The following is a 27,577-nucleotide window of genomic DNA, read 5'->3' on the forward strand; positions in this document are numbered from 1 at the left end:
GCTGCGTGGTCACCTCTGAGTTGTTGCACTTTGTAATGGACGATGATATGATTGGGTCTGGCTGGCTCTTCCACCTGGTCTCCAGCCATTGTTTATTTGCAGATTCCACCTCACGCGGAGACTATAACTTCTTACTATTCTCCTCAGACATTTCATAAATCGGACAGGTAGAGATGGCCGTCGCTAAAGTTAAGTCACTATCGAGCAGAAGGACCTTTCTCATGCTGTCATTACAAATGCCACAGACCATCTTGTTCCTCGCAGAGCCTTCCAAAGTGGCAGGTCTTTGCTCTTGTCTTTAAATTGCTGATGTATGAATTGATTGATTCGCCGGGCTTTTAATCTCTTGTATTAAGTTTGTTTTTTTCCATCATGATTGATGGATTGCACATTTCACTTCATGTCTTTTTCAAGCATTCAGGCTCCTCTCTTGATTCTGCTGGACTGAAAATCAGCTCCCCTTCACACACTTCACTTGCATAAATGAATGATCTCTCCCTCTTTATGGCTTCTGGACCTGCCAAATTTAATGAAATGTATGATCTGGTGTGAGCAGGCACTACGTGCTGCCATGATAAATATATCATACTCTTGTTCAAAAATATGTAAGTTCTTGGCAATGTTACCATCGAAGATGAGGGTTGGGCCATCTGAATCCCTCCACCATGGCGACTGCTGCAATGTGGTGCTGGTTCCTCACTTGCAAATTGACCAGGAAGCCTCAAGCTCGGGATGCTCGGCATCCCACTTCCGACACCATGTTTGTCGATGTGATAGTAACAACATGACTCGAGAGAAGAGATTATAATAATAACTATTTACTACTATCTACAGGTAAGTGGGAGCACTGTACATGGTGGCCGTACCGCGCCTGGACTCCGCTGAACTCCAGTCAGCCAATCCGGAGCTTGCGCATGCGCAGACCGCTACTGCAAGTACGTTGGCTGCAATGTGATTGCAGCGGGTGTTGAGCGACTGGTCTACAGAATTGATCACATGTAAGGATGGATATAGACCAGAAAAAATTCATAGATGAATGTAAATAATCTGTTAAAATTAATTTAAAACTTGAAATCCCTCATCCTTTAAGTGATGTATTGCTTGCAGGACATTTTCATTAACATTCTATTTGTTAAATTCCAGTTGTAATATTCATTTCACTTGTCGTGGTGATTCATGTTTCTGAATATCGATACATCTGTTTTATATACAATCTTTTTTTAGGTTTTCAATCTATTCCAGCATAAAAGTCTTGGCATACAAATGAATCTTCGAGTGACAAAACTTGTTCTGCTTCATGAAAGTCCGGTAAGAAAAATAATGATTAAATTTGTAGTTAAAGAAACAAAACTGTCAGTTCTGGGAGAATTACATTTTATAATCGTTTGAAATTTGCACGAGTGCATTGCAGCTGTCCTATAATTTAAACGTCCTGATATATTTGTATGCCCCTTGAACTACTTGTCCATGCATGTCTGCTTCTAAAGTATATATTTCCAAGCAGCTTTAAAATGTGAACCTGTCCATTAGTTAGCAAAGATACAAGAAACTCTTGATTCATTACTGCTGTTCAGGTTTATGTGATAAATTCTTGCATGCATTTTCTTTTATCTCTCCTTGTTTGAATTTACCCTTGATCTGTGTGAACATTAAATTATTTTCTATGGTTGACAAACTATTTAATCGAGAATGAGTTTCATTGTTTTATTTTTATGGTTTTACATGCCCTAAGTTCTCAGCAAGTTGAGGGCAAGAATAGTGCAATAAATTTGCTTTGTGTCATTATTGGCTATGATTCTTGTACAGTCATTTGTTTTAAGCCACTGATAAAACTGCCAAATATTGGTGCATAAATGGCTCTTTTTCAGTGTTCCACTAATGCCTTGTGCATGTGTGAAGCAGGTGAAAATTCATTCTGTTGTCCCTCTGTTATTTTCTGTTCAAAAGCAATTGCTAATTCATTATCCTCATTTTGAGATTCAATTTTTATGCAATTTAATTCAACCAATCTTTTCCTTTAACTGAGCTTTTGGCATGGAATTTTGCCGGCTCCCTTTTGTAAACTTCCTGAATGAAATTGGCTTTGATCTAGTGAGGGGGCCTTTCCTCAGCAGGGAGCCATCTGACCATAAATGTGACTGATTGAATTACTTTGACAGCCAGTGATGTCACTGCTGCCCCATGCTCAACTGTCTGACGAACCTATCAAACATCTTGAATATGGCCTTCACAAACATTCAAAAATCTAATGGAAATTAAGCATACTATGATTTTTTAAAACATTTTTATAAACCATTCATTACTTTGCTTGGTACATTTAAAATCTCTGTCTTGAATCCCTTACCTTCAATAGAATGTAATTTAACCTGTGTCAGGTGTAACATTTAGCAAGTTCAGTAGCTTTATCTATCGGCATAAGTGGGAGAAATCCATAGGATGTTTGCATTCCATCAGAGACATGCAGTATTGGAATGTGTATATTTACCACTGTAGATCAATGCTGTGTTTGTGCACAAGTGCTGAAATTCCATATTGTTTTGGAGGTATTTGGGCGGTACACACTCGTGGGCTGGAAGGGCCTGTTACCATGCTATATATGTATGCTGCAGGTTTTTAAATACCCTATGACATTTTAACAGTCCTCTGAACCTGTCGTCTCACTCAGGCCCAAGTGAGTCTTATTTTATGCCTTCCCCCTCAGATTGTATGTCTGGAACTAGATATCAAGGTGAAGTTTTCCATTGACCTCGAAGTGGTATTTTTCTGCATAGAATCAGTACACGTTTCCAACCCTTCACTCCCAAGCTCTCCTCCAGCTTCAGCCTCCGGGTCCCAGCTAAGAAGGTGAAAGGATAAGTGAAGTTTAGTGCTGAACAACTAAGAGGAGGAGGGCGGTTTGTTTTTAACACTGAGAAATGATTATTTAGCTCAGTGCTCCTGCAAAAACAAACAGCATCAAGACACATTTATATTTAATATTATTGTCCAATAATACTATAATTTATTTTTGTCTCAGAATATTGTTTTTAGAAATTGACCGCATCAGTAATTAATTTTTAAGGTCTGTTGATGCAAATAACGTAAGTCTGAATGGAGAGCTATGACTGTGCAGTTACCTGACTGCAGCATCAAAAGTAATCTCAATGATTTGGAAATTTTGGCTTTATTAAAAACATACCAAAAGGGGTGAAATATCATTTCATAAATGTTAATTCAGAATCAATGCAGCAAAATAGATGAAATTATCTCATTCCTCGCTGTTAATGGAGAGTTCAACCTGTTAAAGGTAAAGTAGCTGACCAATGTCCATTCATATTAATTTTCAAGGACTTTTATTATCCTTTGGATATGGAAGATTTGCAGTATATTCTGATACTGACTATTGGCATTTGTTATCACAAATATTATCAAAGAAAACAACTGATTGTTGTCTGCAACAGCCTCGTGAGATTAACTGTCTTAAATTCCAGAAAATGATATTCAATGCTTTGAAAATAACTGAAGGGGTACATGAGTGTTGCTTGATCACACCCTGCACATTTTAATTTGCTTTCTTGTGATCTTATTTATCAACATTTAAACTGTGTAAATAAAACAAACAATTCCTGTTCCTTTGCAGGAAGACCTCTTTATTGGCCACCATGGGGAGAAGATGTTGGAAAGTTTCTGCAAATGGCAGCATGAAGAATTTGGAAAGAAGAATTATTTCAATAGTGATATGTCCAGCAGATGGAGAGAAGATTTACCTGCCATTGATTCAGCCATCCTGATAACAAGGTAAAATTAGCAAACAGCAGTTACTTTGATTCAATCTGCTAAACTGAATAAACAGTCATGTGCAGATTAAAGAAAGTTAGCATGGATAAAAGACAAATTGTATTTAACTTTAATGTAACAGAAAAAGTTGATCAGGGAAATAACGTTGATGTGATGTTTTCAAAAGATATTTAATAGAGTGGTGCACAATAAGTTTATATTCAAAACTAAAGGTTAAGATTGAATATCAGACCAGAAGCAGTACTAAACTAAAATTAACTGGTCTGTTGGAAATGGATGGACCACAGATGCATCCCATTCACTAAGCAGAATGGAGTGTAACATATTTTATCAGTAGCTGTGCTGGGTTGGAGATGAGATAATAGTCATGGGGTTCAACAATCAGGTTATGGATTGGGGTTCATAGCGGGATGCAATTAGCAGTTAGGGATTCTAAATTCTATACACGTTATTACTTTTTATTTTAATTTTTTTTTAGGAAGGATTTCTGTGTACAGAAAGATGAGCCTTGTGACACTGTTGGTAAGTGTAAATATATCCACACATGAATGTTTAAAAGACATTTAGAAAGTTGCATTTATCACATGTGGTGAATACCCACCTTCATCATATCCCACTGCTGAAATTAGTCTTGAGTGAGTTCAACAGAACTGAATTTTTAAAACAAAATTTAATGTGTAAACACTGCTTTGTCACGTGTTGAGTGCGCACGGTTCAAGATAAATTTCCATGCTCTGGTTTCAGCTTTGAATTTTATGTTTATAAAATTCCTGTTGTTAATATTACAAACCATTTGATATACAGGACGATGACTTTTGCTGCAAATGAGATATTGCCAAGTTGTAGCTACGTTTAAAAACACAAGTCAGCCACATCTGGTGCACAGAGGAAATCTTTGTCCATTATTACCTGGCATGTTGCCATAAGGAGCTTTATTCAGATTTAGAATTATTGTTGGTTAAATACACACATCCTCAACATATGTGCAAGAATTTGACTGGAAACAGGACATTTATTCTGGCCTTGCACAAATTGGGGAAAAAAAAACCTAGACAAATTTATCATTAAAGAGATGTGTTATCTAATTGGAAATTTCATTTTAATTAATTCAATGAACACCTTAATTATACATATCATCCATGTGCATTATATGAGTGTATTATAAATTCTCCTTGATGAACAATGATGTTCAATGTGTACAAAAATAAGTAATAAGTATTCTTAATTTTAGAATATTAATTTATGCCTGTGACAATCCTTAATGGGATTGATTTGATCACTGTTGGAAACTGTCAGTAGATTGGTCATCTGAGTAATGTATGCAGAATTGTACAAGTACATCCTTCAGTCAGAAAAATATATATTGCAGAGACCAGCACACAAAATTAAAATTAAAATGAAACCAAATAATCATGCAAATACTGTATACCTCAAAGGGAATATAATTATAAAAGTTACAAACAAATGTATTGGGAGTTTAAAAAGTTCTCTTCTCAGTTATTTTCAATGTTCTCAATGTCCAGAATATAAGACAGTTAATGTCGTGAGGCTGTTTGCAGCCAACAATCAGTTGCTTTCTTTTGATTAAAAACAAACTCCAATTGTCAGTATCAGAATGACAGAATATATTGCAAATTTTCTTCAGATCAGGAAGAATCTGTGGGGAGAGAAGTAGAGTTAATGCTTCATGTCACTGGCCTTTCATTGGAAATGCCTGAGATGAGTATGCTTTCAGGTGCAGGGGAGGAAGATGGGAGGATAGAATAAAAAGAAGGCATGACCTGTGAAATTACAAAATTGATGATGATGTTGTGCAAAAAGGGTTGTTAATGAACCAAGTGGAGATGTGAAAGGTGTTTGTAGAAGCATTATCTCAGTTGTTGAATTCAATATTCAGGCTGGAAAGCTACGATGTGCCTGGTTGAAAGATTAATTTATAGTGTAAGAGGCCTAGAACACAGAGTTGGAAAATTAAAGTTACAAAAACCAAAAGCTTGCGATCACTGAATGAAGATTTGGTCTTCTCAATATAGAGGAGATCACATTGTGAAGAGCAAATACGACAGACTGCTCTATTGATCTGTTTTCGAATTAGAAAGATTATTTTTTTTTGGTTTGGTTAGGTACATCAATTTCTAAACAGATTTAATTAACTCTTATCTGAATTGTTAACTTGTAAAATAGCCATTCACGTACATTTGATTGGAGCTACTCTAACACATGTTGGAAGTCATGCAGTGTCCCTTTAAAGCAGTTGGAAGATGCATTGGTCTGCATATTAAGTACCTTGTCAGTGATTATATGGTTTGTTGCTTTAATTTATAATGCAGTGGGAGCAAAATTAGATCCACTGTGATAGATTTTGACATTTGTTTTGGTGTAAAGCAGATGTTCGCAAATTGACTGGCCATTAACATGCCAACTAATTTTTTTCTTTCCTCAATTCAAAATGGGGGACAATGTAAATTGGGCTGTGAATTTGCTTTCATCCATTTTATATTAGGTTATACAGTATGTAATAACGAGGCTGAGTAAAAGTGACGCAGTAATTTTCCTGGTGGTAAACCTGCCAAAAAATAGCAGAAAATCATGGAAATATTCAGCAGGCCAGGGAGCATCTATAGGGAGAGAAACAAATCAATGACCATTCTTTCATCAGAAATGAGAAAAGTAAGAAATCATGAATGTTTTAAGTTGCAGAGAAGAAGAAAAGCAGAGACAAAAAAAACACGTTTGATAGGGTAGAGAATAATCCACCAACTCTGCAATTTAAAGAAGATGTAACGGGCCGAGCAACCGTGGGTTAGACAGGCTGAATCGCTGCCCCCATCATCTGACACAAGATAGCGTGAGCCTCCTTTTCCTTCCGAGGAGAAGCCAGTGGTTGGCGACACGCTTTGCCCAGGGGATGGCGCCGCTTCCACGTTGCGTGCCGCTGGATGGGGAGTGACATTGCGACACGCTGACGTCACTTCCAAAGGCCAGCGCTCCCCTCACAGGAAGTTGGCGGTCTCCTCGGGCAGCGTGAGTAATTCAAAATAAAGTTCAGTTACTGGTTCACCTCGTGCTGTGTGGTGGACGTCTTTCTTTTTGATAGGTTGTTTTCTAGTTTTATAAGATCTGTTGAAAGATCACAGACCTGAAAGAGTAACTCTGTTTCTCTCCCCTCAGACATCACATGACTGGCTGGGTATCACCAATAAGTTCTATTTTTATTTCAGATTTTGAGCAACTGCAATTTTTTTTTGATTTTAGGTCTCAGCATTACTTTTAGCAGATGAGACTCTTGCATGTACCTATCCTACAGTCAGTAGCAGTTGCTGTGGATTCTGTCACAAATCCTGTTTCTGCCCCTCTGTATTGATTTTGTTTGCCATACAACAGACAAATATGAGCACAAAGAAATATGAGCTGTAGAAACTCAGCTGGTCTTGCAGCATCCACAGAAGGTTAAAGATATATTACTGATGTTTCAGGAAGGGCTCAGGCCTGAAAGTCAGTAATATAACTTTACCTCCAATGTGAGACCGGCTGAGTTCCTCCAACATCTTTGCTTTGGCTCCAATCATAGCATCTGAAGACTTTCGTGTTTCACTACAGACAAATATGAGACCCAGCCCCATGTTCCTACCTGCCTCTGGTTCACTAGTTGACAATGTTGTCACCAAACACTTATCAGTTGATGTCAATTGAGCAAAATATTTTGCTGCTGTTATGCAGGGTTTCCAGTAAATTAATGAGTGGCATGCAAATATTTCAGCTGAGAAAAGGGTCTGTGTTCTATTGGTGCAAGTTATCTGCCATAAAAAAATTACTGCATCAGTAGAATAGACCCAAGACCCAACTGAGATTGGACCTTAGTTAAACAGAGTGAGCTCGCTGCGATGGCTGAGTGAATATAAGAAATAGCAGGAATATGCCATTTTGCAGCTTGAACCTGAACATTTATATGAGCTCCACTTTACTTCCCTAACATTCATGACCTTCATATTTTAAAATCTATTTTTGTTCTGAGAGTGGATTTCTATTGATTTGTGCTGTGAAGATAGTTCCCAGGAAATTAGATTGTGTAAAGTGGGAAATTGATCAGGGAAGAGTTAAATAAGGAGATCTGCTGATGCTGGGATTCAGTGAAGTAGACAAAAGTGCTGGAGAAACTAGGCTGGCCATGCAGCATCCATAGGAAGTAAAAGGCAGTCAGCTCTTCATTGAGGTCATTGATTGCCTTTTATTTCCTGGGGATGCTCTGTGACCTGAGTATTGATCAAAAAAAGAATGATGTGATTGAAAGGGGAAGTAAAATGCTTGGGAAAGAGGTCCTGTGATTTTTTTTTTTTCAACACTCCATGGAGCAGATTGTAACATTACACCACTTCCCAGCTTAATAATCAAAGAAAGATTTGTGAGGGTACTTTCAGGGTAGCCAGTTAGATTGGATGTCAAGCATGTTTTCCTGCTCGTTTAAAAATAGGTTTAGTTTGGAAAGAAACTTATGGCCTATTTTGTTTCTGTGTATAAAGAGGTGGCAATAATATGGATCATTAACAAGAATGGATTATGAACATACATCTCTCAGGATTTACTCAATCTTGTATATAATCCAATGTTTGAGGGTAGAATTTTTTTTCCTGGCCAAACTAAATCTCCTGTTGTTAAATGGAAAAGAGTGCTGCAATGTGGATAAACCTGTAACTAAATGGAGATTCCATTGCCAATATCAATGACACCTTTCGGAAAATCTTCTTTATTAGATATATTTGAGGGGTAGAGTGCTTGTGGTGAGTGTGCCCATTAACTCTGCTAAGGAAGTTGCCAAGGAATGACACGTTTAGTTAATTTTTTATCATCCATGGTAGGATCAACATTTATTGTCCATTGCTAATTTTCCTTTATTAGCTCATTGATGGATTTGCTGAACCATTTTCAGTGTTGTGTGTGCTACAGTCATATTTAGGCTAGAATGCATGTAGCAGGTAGATTTGTCTCCCAGTACAGTACTGAACCAATGAATCTTAAAGCAATCTGGTACTTCAGCAGCCCTGAATAGATTTGAGCACATAATGTTGTGGAGTCTTGGTGTTGTGCAGTCTCTTTGGCCCAACTCTAAGTGTCAATCCCATTTGCTTATATCAGACTTGCATCCCTCAATACTTGTCTATCAAGTTCCTTTCCAAATGCCTTTTAAACTCAATAGTTGTTTCTGCCTCCACCACTTTTTCTGGAGGCTTTTTCCATACATGTCTCAGGATTTTAGCCAGAGTTTGTGAATTGATTGTCCGGTAACAAAAATTTTGTGCTGCCATTGCTAAACATGCTTTCAGGAGCATGAAGTTAGTTACACTTCCTGATGGTACCCCAGCCTAAAATCATGCCAGAATTTGTAGAGCACTGAGGCTTTGCTGATGTTAGAACCACATTCAAAGCAAGTTGTGTAGTTTATATTTTAGTGTGGTGAGAGAAAAATGTGCTTGCTTGCTGACTGCAGTACTAAAATATTGAACTGAGAGGTGTTTGAGGAAATTTCCTAATTCACCTTAAGAATCTAAATTTGAATATCTTGTTTTAAGCGGCTTGTTAAAAATGACACGATTTCACCAGGATTTCATCAATATTACCAGCTTTGCATTCCGCACGAGCAGGTCATTTTGTTATTTAGTCACAATGCTTGGTTTTCTTGTTGGCACTATACACTTAGAAAGAGAGAGCACCTGCGGAGAACAATGCAGAGTGGAATTGCTTATTTTAAACCCTTCAGCATTTTGGCCCTGAATTGCCTTTCATTAGATGGGTTGTAGTGGTTTATAGTGAGTCCTTGGCAATCATCACTAACAATGATGTAATTTTCCATCCCTTTAGACTGTATTGGAGACGCAAGTAAGATTGCTCACATGGGTAGCTCATGTTTATGGCACAGCGGAGGACCAGAGGGTGATGATCAACATCACAGAACTCTACTACTTCTGGCTATTTTTAGATTATCTGCCCATATGTGGTTGCGTTTGGTGAAGCATTTTCAGTCACTTATCAGATAGAAGTAGAATATAACTGAAGTTCATGGAATTATACAAGCCACTCTATGTCTGAGGTCAACTATCATCATTTAAAAAAGTTATTTGTTGCAATCGCGTGTAATTTTAATGAACGCACGGGAGACAAACAGGGGAGAATGTTAAATGATACTCGATTACTATTTTCTCTTAAACAACGATATAGACATTCACCACTGACCTAGGTTGGACTCTGACAATAGTGAACCTATACTTGACACACTGACATAAGTGAGTACACACACTACAAACAGGGACTCTTACAGCCAGTTCCCTGTACCAATGAGGATGTGGCTCTCTGCAAGTATAGATCAATCGCAATACTATGGCTCAGCTTCGGTGTAGTGCACGCCTTACCTCCGACACTTCCAGTGATGTCCAGAGTAATGGCGTGGCATGGAGCAGAGAGAGAGAGAATTTGCTGAGCTTTGGTGTTATAGACAGTGCTAATCTGTGCTTCTAGCCAATAATGACCCTAGTTGATTTAAGGTGTGCACTAATGGGTGGCCAGAGCCCAAACTTGATAGGTGATTTGACTTCCGAACAGGGGGAGTGGGGGGGCATGTGACCACCTGCAATTCGCACATTTCAGACTGAAAGGGAGGCCATGTTTCCCCCGCACACGATACCCTCTTTATACTGCCATCATCAGGAAGGAGGTACAGGAGCCTTAAGACAAATACCTAGTGGTACAAAAACCCCTTCTTTCCCTCTGCCATCTGATTTGTGAATGGACAATGAACCAGACATTAACTAATTTTTCTCTTTTGCACTAATTGATGTATTTTTAAAGAAAATGTAATTGATAGCAATACTGCACCTGTAAAAGCTCTGACTTATTGACTCCCAGGAACTTGAAGGTACCAACCTCCAGCTATTTGCTTCTGTAATTTGCCATTGATGTAAAGCTGAATGGCAGGTGTAAATGGGAATGTGGGGAGAGGATTCTTCTTTATGTTCACCACATACTCAGTGGGGTTAAGAGCCTATGTCCATGCTGATGAGTCTAAGACAATAAATATGTATAAAATGAAAGAAAATGCTTAGAAAAGTTTGAAGGGTCTGAAGGAAGAGCTTTATCAGCCACTATGCAACAGTACAGTGCCAGAGATACGCTAATGATATACTCATTTTCCTCTCCTACTCATTCTATCAACATCCAGGCAATTAGCAGAGGAGGACTAAAAAAATCAGTGCCATCCTGATCCAAAAGGTGTTAGTTCTGATATAAGATTATAATAAATGGAACTCGTTTTTGGAATTCAGTTGAATAATGGAAAAATTTTCTTCTCGCAACGTATGAATGGTTTTGTTTTAGAAAATGAATGGAAGGTTCTAAAGATAGAAGAGTATGTGTTATACAATTACATAATTCGTAGTTCTACTGTATTTAATAAGTAGATCTGGGGACTCAAAGTTTATTAGCCTGATCAGCAGATATTCGCTATACGTTTTTTTTTGCAACTTTAATTTCTGGCCCTGCATGAACTCTCCCAAACTTCAGATCTGGTATTAAAATGAAAAAAAAATATCCTGATCAGAATGGTTCACTTGTGGTATGTGATATTATAGCATATAGGCCCAAAGAGTATTTGATCTAACTGTGAGATGAGAAGATTTCAACGGAAGACAGAGATTTCAAAATGCAATTTACAGTGCGCACATATGTTTTGTGAAATATACTGAAAAAGGAAGAACTTTGCATTTCTATTGTCTATACTAAAATCATTCAAAGACAAGAATGCATCTGAAGTACATCAGCTTGAAATTTTATTTTTAGCTGAAAACAAAATAGGATTGTAAAAATGATTCATACCAAGTTTAAAAAAAATAGGCCAGTGATGAATGTCATTCATGCAGAACTTCCGCTTTGCCTTCAGAATGATGCACACGGCTTTCTAAAAGTGCATGTAGACCAGCTATTAGCCCTGGTTGCCTGTAGGAATATAATAATGCAGCAGCCAATTAGCACTTAGCAGGATTCCACAAAGTGATAAATGATCAATTATTCTGTTTAATCATGTTGGCCTAGGATAAAACTTGAGGAGGCTGTCAGGAGAATTCCATAATTTAAATCCCACATTTTAGTTTTACTGATGTCAATGTTTTGAAAATGTTCACTGAAACCATAACAACATTTTTTGTGCTGACATATTTATTATACCTCATGTAAATATTGGAGCACATGGAATGTACAGCTGATGTATTAGTTAATGTTAGATCCTTAGATTTTTTTTAAAAATTACAAATATGGAAAGGGAAGAGTATACGATCTAGAAATATTATTGCAGCAAAATTGCATTTGTGCTCCCAATGTGCAGCAGGATTGGCATGTGCACTTTCATACAGGATTATTCTCAGTCATTTGCTTTCTGACACTTTCTGTGGAGGGGTCAAAGGGAGAGGAGAAAGTCTGGCAGCTTGTATGGCATTCTCAAAAACCCCTGAAGACCAACTAATTGGCAGCGTTGATGGAAGGCCAGAATCATGTTCTTGGCCCACCTACTTATTGAACCTGAAGTGTTTGCAGCTGAAGAATAAATAAAGGGAAATATATTTTGATATGTAAAGAGAAGGGCAATGAAATGTGAAATTATCTCTCTCATTAGCAAATAAACAATATCTTGCATTTATCCCACGTTATATTTTTATTTCACCAACTAATTCCAGTGTATTTCCTATTTATAAAGGTGCTGATATTTTCCAGATGCAAGAAAATTTTGTGAATGTGAGTCTTGTTTGCTAGTAAACCTGGATTGTGAGATTGTACCTTTCTCTGTTACTCAGACCTTGCTCTCTCTGCCTCCTAAACCTTGTTGCACCTCAAATTTTCTCCAATCGTTATTGATTTGAAACCATGATTTCTTGATGTGCAGAACATTTCCAGCATCTTCTGATTTTGTTCTAGTCTGACCCCATTTGTAGCATTCTGCTTTTCTTCAGAAGATGTTTGTTATTGACTAAGTAGGTGTCAAGGCACTCTCCTTACTTGCACCAAGAATTTTACAAGCTTGTACTTTTACAATAATTAGTGTGTACATATTTTCTTGCTTCTGCTTCTACTTTTCAATGGGTTCAAATGAGTTATTATGATTTTACCAATTATTCTGAGAAATATATTCACTAATATATTAGCTGCCAGCTAAAGTAGCGAATGGAAGCTCATTTTTAATATTTAAGAAATGGGAGGGCTATGGATTGGGTGCAGGTCAGTGGGACTAGACAGAAAAATAGTGTGGCACAGATTAGAAGTGTCTATTTCTGTGCTATAATGATCAATGTTTCTACGTCGTGTGAAGAATTATTAATGCCACATTGGAAAATAATTCAGGTGTTACCCCTTCTTCCACAGTAAAGAGGTTACATTTTACATCTTTTTGCCTGCATTTATCTATGAGTCATGTCTATACTAAAATTGTATTTGGAATCAAACTTATTGAAAATGATGGAAACTAACAATATGTGAGGCCAAATCTTCCATGGACATTCTACAATGTTTGGGATTGGACCTATGTTGGATAAGCATTTTTTTTCAGAGAACTAGTTATTTTTAAAAAAACAGCCCAGTAGCAACACCAAATCGCTTGTAACAGTGTTTAAGCAACAACAAACCACAAGGGAAGGCCTTTTAAGCATTAAAATAATGTTTAATTTTCACCAAAAATAATTCTGTCCGCTACTGATCACAGGTCCGCTCCTGTCGGGAGCCCGGCACCCTGCTACAGCTGGGGGCCCCAGGACCCAGTCCTGCCTGCGAGGTCGCTCTCCTTGATGACGTCAGTGCAAGGGATTCTTCTGACCGCTGGGAGACAGTGGCACACAGTTTGAGAGGGAGAGTTGGAGAGAAAAGTCAGTAGTGGAAGGAAAAGAAGAAATAGAAAGAGAGAGAGAGGATGGATTTACATGAAACAAGGACAATCATCGTTCTAATTTCATGTTGAGTAATTTATTTTCAACCTGTAAGGTCAGTTCGGCTCCAAAAAATTTTGGATAAATGAAGATTTCTAATTTTTTTTTTGATATCCTCATTTATCTGATTTTTAAAAAAAATTGGATAATTGAAGATTTTGAAGGATACAATTTCAGATAATCGGAGTTGTACTGCACTAGTAACAAAGAAAATGTTCTGGATGTTGTACTTCTTGTGAAAATTAATTTAGAACATCAAGCTTGTAATGTAATTGGGGAAAAACTTGACCCATTATGCTTACTGTGGCACTAACAAACAGTGATTGAAATAGATTTCACACTTATTACCTGCATTGATTGACTACTTTGAATGCTCTAGGTTTGACCTGCAGAGCTTTAATGTTGGCAGAAAAGATGATGGAACAAATTATTTACCTGAAGAGTCAAGATTAATTCCAAGTTTGTGTATTTCCACAGACTGCTTTGCTCCAAGGTTTAGAGAATCAGATCTAGATTGGCAAGTTCAGGTCCTCCAGTTAGTTTATGGAAAAAGGTCTCTAAAGATTAATTAAAAATTGAGTACTTATATTCTAAAGAATGGGCTGATGTGAACTCTAAAGATCAGTTGTTCGCTATGGGATAATTCATTTTGTACAGTGTTAATGTCTGTCAAATTATTTAACGTGGGCTGTAAATAATATAATGATTAGTCCAGTAACTACTTCCTTCAAGCAAGTTGCCATGCTTAGAGAATAATGAACCAGAAAACTGCACCACATGTTCTAGCCAGTCACATCCTGTATCGTGTGTGTGTGTGTGTGTGTGTGTGTGTGTGTGTGTGTGTTTGTGTGTGTGTGTGTGTGTGTGTGTGTGTGTGTCTTTGGCATTAGGCGTGAAAGTTAGTTGAATTTACCCAGCACCGTTTACAGCAGAAGTCTTTATGCAATTAGGATGGACATTCAAATCAAGCATTCAGAGCAATTTCAGGAGCTAATGGACAATATTAACTCAGATTGGTTTCAAGAGAGCCTGCAGACCACATAACTCAGATGTTTGACACTTTATATATCCAAAGAAGAGTTAAGGTGACACCAGTTTTAGGAAACCTGCACTAAACTGAAGAAGATAATTATAGAATGCATTGTAGAGCAGAAACTGGCTGCTGGATGAAAGGCAGACTGCTTCAGAATTGGCCACAAGTGTTTAAGAAAAATGAAATAGATCATGGAACAGAATGAAATAAGGATATGATTGATTCATGTGGAGATGATGTTTACATGTAACAGATGAAATTTTGCGGTGTATGGTAAGATGTGACAGTGAAAATATAATTATGATGAGACTCTAAACTACAAAGTATTGTGCAGGATCAGTCAATATACTTTACAATGTGATGAATGGGCAGAGATAAATTAAAGGAGGAAAAAAAAAATCCAAGTGTCAGCAACCTCCTGAGGAAATGGAAATTGTTCTCAAAGATCAATTTCAGTTTTGGTCTGGATTTCTGTTGGCCGTGCGTCCATCTCAGATCTGAAAAAAAATTGTACTCATTGTTTCTCAGGATCAGATAGTCAAGTGATATTGATCTTCACTTGGTTTTAATTCATTTTTTTTTAACCCCTTACAACATGTACATTTACAGAAACAAAAAAAAAGACTTCCCGTATATCTGAAACAAAAGTCAAAAACATAGCTTGGAGATAATCTGTGGAGAGAGAAAAAACAGTTAACATTTTAGATCTGTCACTGATGCATTTTCTTTTGTTTCTTATCTGAATTTCTTCTGCTGATTTAAATTTTCCACATTTCAAATCAAAGAACTAACATTTCTCAGAGTTTCTGACATTGATATAACAAGCTTTGAAACTGTGATTGATAAATTTAACTCTATCTCTTTCAATTAATATGATCTCAAAATGTGCTGGCTATAGAGGATGTAATTTCTTCTAATCATCTCCATAAATCTGCACAATGGAAACTGGTAGAAATACCAGAAATGTCAAAATTTCTACCAGGTTAAGGAAATAATTAATTTATTTTGCTTTGAAACTAATCTTCAAATTTATTATCATCTAACTGTACATATACAAACAGACGATAGATTTTCTCTGGACCACTGTGCAGACACCTATCCACACACAGAATACACTTCATATTAATCATCATACATACCCTACATGTACATAAAAATATAACATAAAATAAATATGTAAATATTTCAGATTAATATACTTGTTTCATTTGAGACCCACAGTTACAGAATTACCTTTCATCAACCTCACAGGGAAGACATTATTTACTGTCCTGACAGTCCTGGTTTTGATGCTCCTGTATCTCCTTCCTGATGGTCATAAGTCCAAGATCCTGTGTGATGGATAGTGGGGAATCTCAATAATTTTTGAGCGCTATTTAAGCAACAGTCCTAGTAAATGTCATCAGTAGAGAAAAGGGAGACCCTGTGATCTTCTTAGCCATTTTAATGATCCTCTGTATTGACTTCCAGCCTGTTGCTTTGCAGCTTACAGCCCACAAATGATACAGCCAGACAGAACACTCTCAATTGTGCGCCTATAAAAAGTTGTCAAGATGGAGACTGGTAGTCTTGCCCTTCCCAAACTTTTAATGATGTGTAGACACTGCTGTGCTTTCCTGACCAAGGACCAATGACTCTGCCTGACTGTAGACAGAGCCTAAAATAAGAGGCTTCAGAGAGCAGGTCAGCCACTCGGTGATCAAAAAAGGCAGGAAAACAGTTACAAAACTGCCTCAAATCAATGGATTGGGCCCAAAAAGAGTGTGGTAATCTGCCGACCAATGACATTTGCATCCACAGTGATTAAGTGTTTTGAGAGGCTGGTGTTGAAGCATATTAACTCCTGTCTAAGCGGTGCTTGGTTCCATTCTAATTTGTCTGCGGCAGATACCATCTCACCAGCTCTACTTAAAATTCTGGAATACCTGGACAGCAAAGATGCAAACATCAGGATACATTTTATTGACTGCAGTTTGCATTCAATGCCATTATTCCCTCAAAACTGATCAGCAAACTCCAAGACTTGGGTGTCAACACCTCACTATGTAATTGGATTTCTTCACCTCCAGATCTTAATCAGTGAGGATTAATTAGAGCAGCTCCACTGCAATCTCCATCAGTACCAGAGCCCCATAGGACTGAGTTCTTAGCCCCTGGCCTGGTATGACAACAACAACATCTACAAATTTGCTGATGGTACTATGGTAGTGGGTTGTAGGAAAAGGGGCAATGAATCAGCATAAAAGAGGGAGATTGAAAACTAACAACAACTTCTCACTTAATATCACCAAAACCAAGGAGCTGATTTTACACTTTAGAAAGGGAAAGCCAGAGATGTATCATTCACTGACCATTGCAGGAATCAGGGGTGGAAAGGGTGAGCAAATTTAAATTCCTGGGAGTCGATATCTCAAAGGATCTTTCCTGGACCCAACACACCAATGTCATTGTGAAGAAAGTGCCTCTACTTCCTCAGAGGTTTGATATGACATTGGAAACTTTGATAAACTTCTACAGACATGAAGTTGAAAGCCTGTTGACTGGCTCTATCTTAGCCTGGTATGGGGGCAGCAATACCACTGAAGGGAAAGCCCTTCAAGAGGTAGTGGACACAGCCCAGTACATCACAGGCAAAACTCTCCCCACCATTGAGAAAATCTACATGGAATGCTACATTCAGAAACCAGCAGTCATCAAGGATCCACACCACCCAGGAAATGCACTGTTCTCACTTCTGCTATTAAGAAAAAGGTACAGGTGCCACAAGACCAGGGCGACCAGGTTTAGGAACAGTTGCTACCCCTCTACAATCAGACTATTAAAAAACAAACTCAGAGATTCATTTAAGAAATCTTGCTTTGTGCATTATTTATTACTGAATATTTATTTTCTCCTTTCTATTGCAGATTTTTGAAAACATTTTGCTCCTTTGTCTTTCTTGAGTATGGATTTTTGCATGAATGATAAGTAGAATTTCTCCCATGGCTCGTGGTAAAAAGGATCTCAAAGTTGTACGAGATGTCATGTGTGCACTCTGACAATACATTTTAACATTGAGGAGGTGTTTGAGTCCAGGATAGGTTGTCTGTTATATAAACACCAAGAAACTTTGTGCTCTCCAAGTTGGAGTCATTGATAGATAATGGAGAATGCTTGACTTTCATCTTCCTGGTCCACAATCATCTCCTCTGTCTTGTCCATATCTTTCTGTTCTTGTCAGTTGAGAGTGATTTGCAGGTAGTGTTCAGCAAAAAGCAGCAATACCACATGTAAAGCTTGGTCTTGCATCAATAATAAGGACATTTTGACAACCTTTATCAGCTTTATATGGTACATTACTACCAATTCATAAAATAATTCTAATGCCAGCATACAATATCTTAAACCATTGCATTTTTAAAATGATAATTGTTTATTAAATAGTTTGTCCTATCACATCAATCTGATCAATATCAATTGATGTATAGGATATTTCAAAAACCTGCAGAAAATGTTTACCATAGGTCTTTGGGAGCAGTTGCCTGCAAGTGGTGGGTAAGAATTTTAATTATAATCATCGGCCAGAGGCACTTATCAGCAATGTGTCCTGTACAAATCTAACCTTCACAAATGTTGTAGAACTTCAATTGAACTTTAATAGGTGTTCTTAATTAGGTAGGTGACAATTTGCATGTTTGTAAGATAAAATTAAAGGAAGCAATGATTATGAAGTATGAAGCTTTTGGCATCAAGACAGTCAATCATAAATGTTGAATTATAATTAGTGAATTACTGCATTTTTAAGTTGGAGGGAAACTGCCGACAAGTCTGTGGTTTTGTGGTCTCTTATATGATGGTCTCTTAGGATTCATTTTGTAATGTGCCTTCATAATGCATCTGAAAATCATACTATTTAAATAACTAAGTCATATTAAGGGAGTTTGTAACCTGTCACAAGTTATCATCAAGATGTTCAAAACAGTGATACTATGGAACTATTATGAATACCTAAACTGGCTTTACATTCAAATCTTGATTAACTGGTATCTTTATCCTGAGAGAGTAATTAACAGAAAATATTGCGAATAATGAATATGGAACCTCTTACCTGTTAGTCTGCACTCCTCCCCCTGCCCCTTTCTCCCTCCTCTCCTTTCCTCCTCCCAAGTTTTCATTCAGGTGTCTGCCTGCTTTTTGCTCTTACCTTGACCAAAGGCTCTATTCCCAAACATTGGTTACCTTTTACTTCGTGTAAGGTGCTGTGTGCTCTGCAGCAATGCAATCACAGTGTCTGCAGACTTCCCTGTTTGACTTAATTGAAAATACGCAGCTGTTTGTCAGGAGTGGAAAGAGGTTACGGTAATATTTAAATGTTGATGTATGTTCCTGTTTAGAATTATTAATTCTATTCAAGGGTGTGATTTTCAAGTTCAAATTTATTGTCGCAAATTTGATGCAGTGAAAAGTGTTTGCTTTGTGACCAGTTTAACAGATCAACACTAACACAATATATCAGTACAAACAAGAAAAGCAAGAGGACGTTACAGTGTGTAGGGTTACAATGAAAAGGTTAATTAGTACGTAGCAATGGCAGCATGAGTACCTCGTGGGGTTCGCTCAGGAACCTTATGGCTGTGGGGGGAAAAAAACTGTCTTGGAACATGCTGGTGTGTAATTTCACATTTTGGAAGAAGAGTGTGTGGCCAGGGTGGGATGAATCCTTCAGGATGTTGGCTTCTTCTTGAGGCAGCGGGAGGTGTAGATGGAATTGATGAAGGGAAGGGAGGTTTATGTGATGTTCTGAGTTGTGTTCACCACCTTTTGTAGCATCCCCATGCAGTGCCGCCATCTTGGGGTGGACAAGCGCAGGAGCCACTGCCGTCTGGGCCCTTCCAGGCCTACAATGAATACAGTACTGATGACGATGTGGTCAACACAGGCATTGACCAGGCCCTCCTACTGACGCAACCCACGCCTCCAGACGCCACCGGGTCACTGATCATTTAGTCCCGTGATTGTGCTTTTTCTTTAGTACTAGATTATGGTGTTTATTACGCTTGTTCTTTCAAGAAGAACAACTTTACATGAGTTTATCAGTTAACCAACTTTATTTTCCTTGTGTTGCTTTCACTGCCTCAAGCAACTTCCAACTGTCTTCAACCAACAATAACTGACAATGCTTGTGATTCTCCTCATTTACATCTCTTCTGGTTTCCACCCAACCACACATATTGCATCCTGGGAAATGGAGTTCTTATTTCTTTTTTTTCTTTGGCTTGGCTTCGCGGACGAAGATTTATGGAGGGGGTAAAAAGTCCACGTCAGCTGCAGGCTCGTTTGTGGCTGACAAGTCCGATGCGGGACAGGCAGACACGATTGCAGCGGTTGCAAGGGAAAATTGGTTGGTTGGGGTTGGGTGTTGGGTTTTTCCTCCTTTGCCTTTTGTCAGTGAGGTGGGCTCTGCGGTCTTCTTCAAAGGAGGTTGCTGCCCGCCAAACTGTGAGGCGCCAAGATGCACGGTTTGAGGCGTTATCAGCCCACTGGCGGTGGTCAATGTGGCAGGCACCAAGAGATTTCTTTAGGCAGTCCTTGTACCTTTTCTTTGGTGCACCTCTGTCACGGTGGCCAGTGGAGAGCTCGCCATATAACACGATCTTGGGAAGGCGATGGTCCTCCATTCTGGAGACGTGACCCATCCAGCGCAGCTGGATCTTCAGCAGCGTGGACTCGATGCTGTCGACCTCTGCCATCTCGAGTACTTCGACGTTAGGGGTGTAAGCGCTCCAATGGATGTTGAGGATGGAGCGGAGACAACGCTGGTGGAAGCGTTCTAGGAGCCGTAGGTGGTGCCGGTAGAGGACCCATGATTCGGAGCCGAACAGGAGTGTGGGTATGACAACGGCTCTGTATACGCTTATCTTTGTGAGGTTTTTCAGTTGGTTGTTTTTCCAGACTCTTTTGTGTAGTCTTCCAAAGGCGCTATTTGCCTTGGCGAGTCTGTTGTCTATACTCAACAGTTCTTATTTACAAGCATAATAACACATCTTACCCCTTTACCAAAAAAAAAACAAAAACACAATACTATATCTACATAACAAGCATATTTACAGAGTATGTACAACATACTGTAGATTAGACAACTATTGCCTATTTGCATTGGTTTTGAAACATTCACAAAATATATCTTCATTTAACAGGCAAGACCTTTCTTAAAGTGGTACCACTTTTCTTTTTGGGGTTCTACTGGGACGAATTTCACACCATCAAAATGTCAGCCAGTCACACAAGCAATGAGTAATATAAATGTTGCAGCAGAACTTGTCCTTTTTTTTAAATATCTGCTTCTTGTGCCTGAGGTCAATGTTCTTGTTCAGAAGATGTAGAAGTTGTTTCTGTTCTGATAGTTCAAGTCTACTTCAGCAAGTTGACTGTTTTTAAAGCATTCTGATGGAATTTTTATGTCTCTTGAGAGTCAAATCCTAAATTTTGTGCCAGTACCTTGGGAATAATCAATAGAGCATCTGGAAATGTTTGCGCTCCTAATTGTGCTCTGCTCTTTACGTTAGCCTTGTGTTTGATCAAAGCACCTGCCACACATCTATCCTCATTCTTCACTATATGCAGACCATCATGCATTACATCTTTGGTGTTAAAGTGTGTTTATTGGGACCCTTGTGAAGTAGCTCAACAAAGGTATGGTCATATACAAGTCCAGCATGGCACAAGCATTCTGGGGTAAGGTCCTCCTAAGAATTCATAGCAATAGCTCTACAAGCAAGCTTTGCTCTTCTCAAGGCCATAATACCTTCTTTTGTAAATACATCCAATAACAATGGATCAAAACTCTTTTGGTTAATTACTACAAAGCCTTTTTATTGAAATCTCCACTGACTTTTTAGTGTTAAAATTTTATTAACTTTGTCTTCGATGAACTTTCACTCTGCTTGAACAATTTTTTTCTTCAGCACTTTTACAGAAGAATCAAGAATTTACTTCCATCTTTTCATTCTCCAGTGAAATGCAGCAGGTAAGAATATAAGCATCTTTCACCCTTTTCTTCATTTCCAGGTGCTGTGCACCATGATCCAATGCTACTCCCTTCACAAGATGTGTCACTCTATTTTTGCTTTGAGGTTCATCTCCATAATTTCAACCATGAAGAGATCCATTGGCTCGCTTTATTTCTTCACTGTCAGAACAGCATTGACAATTGCCTCTGCCAAGACAGCTGCCATTTTATTGTGGACCTTTGTGTGTAACGATGTCCTGGTAACATTAATAAGAGTCTCGCTACCCATTTCTTTTGATATTTTCACCTGCTCCAGCATTTCCATGGCCTTCAGATATTCTTGCAAATGGTGATCCATCTCACCTTTCAAATGACTGATTTCATCCTCAAGCTGGGAAATGGTGTCCTGCGCATTAGTGGCCTCCATATTATACCAGTCTTCCATATCTTGCATCTAGTGCAACAATTTCACAGGTCAGTGTCTGGACTTGCCTGCGGTACTCATTATTTTCTTGTTTTCCCAAATGAAGAGCATCTTTGTTACGAGAAGCAGAATCAGCTCCTCACATAATCTTCCAATCCTACAAAACTGGTTGGGAGATGGCTCCCAATAAAACTCTCAACAGTCCCTGGAGAATTTTCTACCTCACTTTCCGTATCTGAAGATGGATCAAAGCTGGGACCAGAGGTTTGAACATCTATGTCAATTTGATTAAGTGTTTCTCTTGAAGCATTTCATACAAATGACTCCTTTGATGGTGATGAGAAAAGTGATTCTTTTGAAGAGGCTCAAAATAAAGACCATCTCAGTCTTCTGGCCTGCAGCAGTCTGTAGTGAATCCACAAAGAATTCCTCCATTTCCTTAACCACTGTGTATACCCTTCTCTTAGTATACCCTGCCTTGCAGCATCTTGCAAAGTGATTCTTCTTCCCACATTTGTGGAAGAACTTTCCATAAGCAAGGCACATCTTAGGAATATGTCTTCCTCCATGCCTGCTATATTTGCTGTTTGAGCTTACCACTTTGCTTCATTGGCCTTGCAAAGATCCTACTTGGATTTCTTAGATGGGGCCAAGTCTGCTAACTTGACTGTCTCCAACCTGGCCTTCATCAGTGAGGCTGTGGGAAACTCTGAATGCTCTGGTGATCTGCTTTCATCACATTGCACTGCTGTACCTATCTTGTGTTGTGTCTATCCTGTGCAGCTCCTTAGTTTGTGCTCATGTGGTCTCTGTTCCCCTACACATATTCACAGCCTTTTCCAGTGTCAAATCTTTTCATGCAACAGTCTTTCTCTAAGCACTTTATCTGGGATTCCGTAAACTATTCTGTCTTTAATCAATTAATTTTTTTTCAAATCTCCAAAGTCACAGGACTTACTCAGTGTGTGAAGCTTGGCTAAGTATTGGTCAAAGTACGTACCTTGTTTTTGGTCACAGGAGAAAAACATGAATCACTCGTGATGTTTTTACTTGGAACAAAATACTCCTCAAATTTTGTCATCAGTGTCCAACGTGAAAGCTGCCTCATCGATTGGAAAACTGTTGGAAGTGTCCAAGGCATCTTCATCCATCATGTGCAAAAGTATAGAGCCTAGCCACTTTCCATTGGTCTCTCCTGCTCCACTAGCCTCTAAATAAATGTTGAATTGCTATTTGAAGCATTTCCAATTATTGGCTAGATTACTGGCTCACCGCATCGATGGGGGAAGGACTTAACTTATCCATGCTATGAGCCATTTTCTTCTCTGACTCACTCGGACATTTCTGACACCATGTTATGCTTGTTATTTCAAGAAGAATAACTTTATGTGGGTTTATCAGTTAACCGACTTTATTTTCCTACGGTCTCCCATGACTTCCAAATATCTTCATCCAACAAAAACTGGCAGTGCTCATGACTCCCCTCATATACATCACTTCTGGTTTCCTCCCATCCAAGTGCATTACATGTTGGAAGATGTTCTTATTTACACACTTAATAACCCTGTTCTTCTTGAAACTGATGGGAACTGTGGCCTGTTGCAGGAGAGATTCAAGATATTCATGAACCCACGCACTAGCTGATCTGCACAGGCTCATGGGATATGTCCAGAAGTTCCATTTGGGCTCGTCATATTCCATGGGTTCACGCTTCAGAAGGCTGCTCTGATGTCGGCAGCAGTGACCGTGGGTGCAGTAGTGCATGAAGCCATTGAGCTGGATGATATTTTTTTCACCATCTCCCTGTTCAAAGGAAGCATAGAAGCTAGTTGGGGATTGTTGCACTTCCATAGATTTCATGGTGAGTGTTGCACTGTTCCATGCTATGTTATTAGATTTTCCTTTTACCCCATGAATGCAGGTCTGCCCAGCCATAGTCACCAGGTATCCATGATATTCCCATGGGACTTCAGCCTCATGCAGGACAGAGTCTTGGCCTTGCAAAGATCCTACTTGGATTTCTTAGATGGGGCCAAGTCTGCTAACTTGACTGTCTCCAACCTGGCCTTCATCAGTGAGTTGACTTTGGTGGTCATCCATTGTCTCTGATTGAGTTATTGTCCACTTAGTCATTCTGTCTTCCACATGCTTACTAATGAAGTCAGCAGCAAAATCATAAAGGCTGGGTGCTAAGTTCTTGATTGCAGGCCATTCTACCAACTCAAAGTTGTTGCATTGGATGTAATATGCTTCCTCAAGTAATTATTGGATGACTTTCTCTGCTGGGCCCCTTCTCCTCAGCTTTTGCTTAAAATGCAGTTGCGATGTGATTGCTGAAATGCGGGTGTGGGATTGAATGACGGGTGTTCTCCATGGTCGTGTAACAATGGTCAATGGTTTTAGGGCATCTTTTGAGCCAGAACTTACGCTGATAGAATTGAGGATTTTTTTTTTTCTCTCTTGAAGTAAGCTTGATTGAAGTCCTGGCTTTTGTGAACATGATCTTGGGATACTTTGTTTCCAGGTGGTTGTTGTCGGTGAGTAGTTTGTGTTGTGCAAGCCTCATGTTTGCCTGCAATGGGGTGGTATGTAGCATGCAGCTAGTATAACTAGAGTGTACTCTAGTGTTCCAGGCCTGGCATGCAGGAGCACAACTGGACTATCATGTTTGAGCACAATGAGGTATGGATCAAAAAGCAGACCTCTCTGCCTATTACCTTGTCTGTGGGCAGTGTGTGGCACTCTGGTGGTTAAGAAAGTTTTCCAACGCATTCAGGAGATATTGGTTTGAGCCAGGTTTCACTGGAGCAGCAGCACACAAAGCAGTCCCTCAGGTCTTTTTGAAAGATGAGTATTGCTTCATGCTCATCTATCTTACTCTCCAATGGTTTGGATATTTGCTTGGAGAATACTGTGGGGAGGGGTGTTTTGGGGGATCAAACCACACTGTTTCAAGCCCTCACAGCCCAGCAGGCCTGCTCTGTTTCAGGGATGGCTGGCTGCCTAAGTCTGGGACCTTGAATCAGTGACCAGAGTTGGTGGCTGTGATCTAGAAGTCGCGACTGTATTCATGGTTTGGGTCACAGTGTCAGTTGCGTAGGTGCTGTCCATAAACTGGTGGTGACTTCAGAAACACTATGGCTTTGGTGGGGTCCATTGTTCTGATCACAGTGTTGATAGGGTCCATTGGTCAGATTGTGGTGTTGATGGAGTCTATGGGTCTGGTCACGGTGCTGATGGGGTCCATGGGTCTGGTCACGGTGCTGATGGGGTCCATGGGTCTGGTTGCAGTGTTGATGGGGTTCGTAGGTCTGGTCATGGTGCTGATGGGGTCAATGGGTTTGGTCGCAGTGTTAATGGGGTCCGAGGGTCTGATTGCCATGTTGATGGTGGCTCTGGATTGGGCTGCAGTGTCACTGGAATTTGTGGTCTTATTGCAGTGTTGATGATGTGTGTGGATCTGGTCACAGTGTTGATGAGGTCTGCAGGTCTGGTCATGGTGCTGATGGAGTTCATGGGTCTGGTCACAGTGTTGGTGGGGTCCAAGGGTCTGATTGTGGTGGTGATGAGGCTTGTGGGTTTGGTCACAGTGGTTATGGAGTCTGTGGGACTGGTCACCATGGTGATTGGGTGTGTGGGTCTGGTCACTGAGCTCTTGTCATCAAGAGTTGATGACAAAATAGTCTGGTGACTTGTTGCAATGCATTGCTGCAGATCGCTTTGTTGACTGCAGACTGGGAGATTGCATTGTTGAGCACCTCAGCTCTGTCTGCTGTAATAGCATGGATCTCCCAGTGGCCACTCATTTCAATTCTCCATCCCATTCCCTTGCTGACATGTCTGTCCATGGTTTCATGCATGGCCAGACTGAGACCACACCTAAGTTGGAGGAATAATATCTCATCTTCTGACTGGGCACCCTCCAACCGGATGGCATTAATACCCTGCCTCCATCTTCTTCCCCCATTGCCTTTTCCTGTCTGTCTCTCCATTCCATCTCCTTTTGCATGCACATTATAAATTCTTACCTCAACCCTTATCATATCAAAGTAGCACCTTTTATTGGTCTTGAGTCCTGCCCCATTGTTTGAATTCTGAAACTTTCAGAGATTTCCTGCTTCTGGCTTATTCTGCTTACTTCTTGCTCAGGCCTGCAGCTTCAGCAATATATCTTTGTTTTTTTTTAATAGACCCTAAAAAGACCACCTGAGCTCCTCCAGCATTTCTGTGTATTTTTGCTACAATCACAATCCCTGCAGACTTTTGTCTTTCATTCTACGGATCATAGACATCATACAATAATTGTATGGGATTGCATGCAGACTGAGGCCCTTGAATGTTATGCCCACATTTTTCCTGGCAAATGATTCCTCGATTACTATTCTGGTCGACCTTGTCGGTCGTGCAGAATTTTGGCCAATTGAGAGATGTTCTCACTGCAAAATACTCACCTTCTGACCTATCAGTAACTATGATGATTGAGTGGCCAGTCTAGCTTGTTTTCTGGTTGACGGTAAATGCACCCATCACTCCCCTCTCAATCCTATGCCAGAATATTGATGGCATGATATCTTGCTATCTTGATGGGGAAAATGTCATTGGCTGGTCTATGGATGGGACCAATACTAACATATGGTCCATGACTTACAGAATATGGGGAGGAGCTTCTTGAATCTCTGAGGAACTACAAGTGCAGAGTAGTGGCAGGTTGTTATCATAAAAATAAAAACAGAAATGCTGGAGGAATCAGCAGGTCTCATAGTGTCCGTTGGAGGTAAAGATATCTAAGTGACCTTTTGAGCCTGAGCCCTCCTTGAAGGCTGCAGTTTGTTTTTCTTTTCAATTGCTCCCTAGAACTGGTTGGGTTTTTTTTTGTGGAGTAAGTAGAGAGCAGAGCAGTGGAAATGAAAAGAGATTTTACATTTGACATAATCTTCGAGGAAGTACAACTGGTTTCTAAGGGAGCTGCAAATACAATAGGAGTTAATACTAACTTGAAAATGAAATCCAGATGTCAAGTTTAAAAGAATTTAGGTCTAGCTATAGTAGCCAGCGTTGATTCAACATCAAAAATAGAAACTTCAGGCATTTTACATTCCAAGGTGTAGTATTAAAATCTATTTGAACTTCACTTGTTTGTTTTCCAATAGTCTATTTGTGTTTAATTTTTTTTTAAAGCAGCGTTTATCTGTTTTTGAAATGAGGGATGGGCCTTTATTGGGTCATTACCTGTGGAGTGTGCCAAATTCTGAAGCTGCATGCTTGGCTGACTCAGACTCTGATGGAACTTGGCACACCAAAAGGCCAGAACTATGATACTAATCCCTTTCTAACCTGCAACTGATTTGTGAGCTAATTTAAGCTGTTTTGTGTACAAGAGCATGACAATTAGACTTTGT

General features: G+C 39.3%; 1 protein-coding gene and 1 pseudogene across 1 annotated transcript in view; one reads left to right on the top strand and one right to left on the bottom strand.

Annotated features, from left to right (window-relative positions):
* Positions 1 to 27,577, top strand: part of LOC138735984 (A disintegrin and metalloproteinase with thrombospondin motifs 19-like) — a 377,361-nt gene that overhangs the window by 42,018 nt on the left and 307,766 nt on the right. The window contains exons 5-7 of the mRNA XM_069885117.1: positions 1,225 to 1,308; positions 3,620 to 3,777; positions 4,256 to 4,299. Coding sequence (XP_069741218.1) covers positions 1,225 to 1,308; positions 3,620 to 3,777; positions 4,256 to 4,299 — 286 coding nt within the window. The remainder of the gene's footprint in view (positions 1 to 1,224; positions 1,309 to 3,619; positions 3,778 to 4,255; positions 4,300 to 27,577) is intronic.
* LOC138753972 (T-complex protein 1 subunit zeta pseudogene) lies at positions 21,116 to 22,208 on the bottom strand (annotated as a pseudogene).

This window comes from Narcine bancroftii, chromosome 1 (genome assembly GCF_036971445.1).
Source record: "Narcine bancroftii isolate sNarBan1 chromosome 1, sNarBan1.hap1, whole genome shotgun sequence".
Lineage (NCBI taxonomy): Eukaryota > Metazoa > Chordata > Chondrichthyes > Torpediniformes > Narcinidae > Narcine > Narcine bancroftii.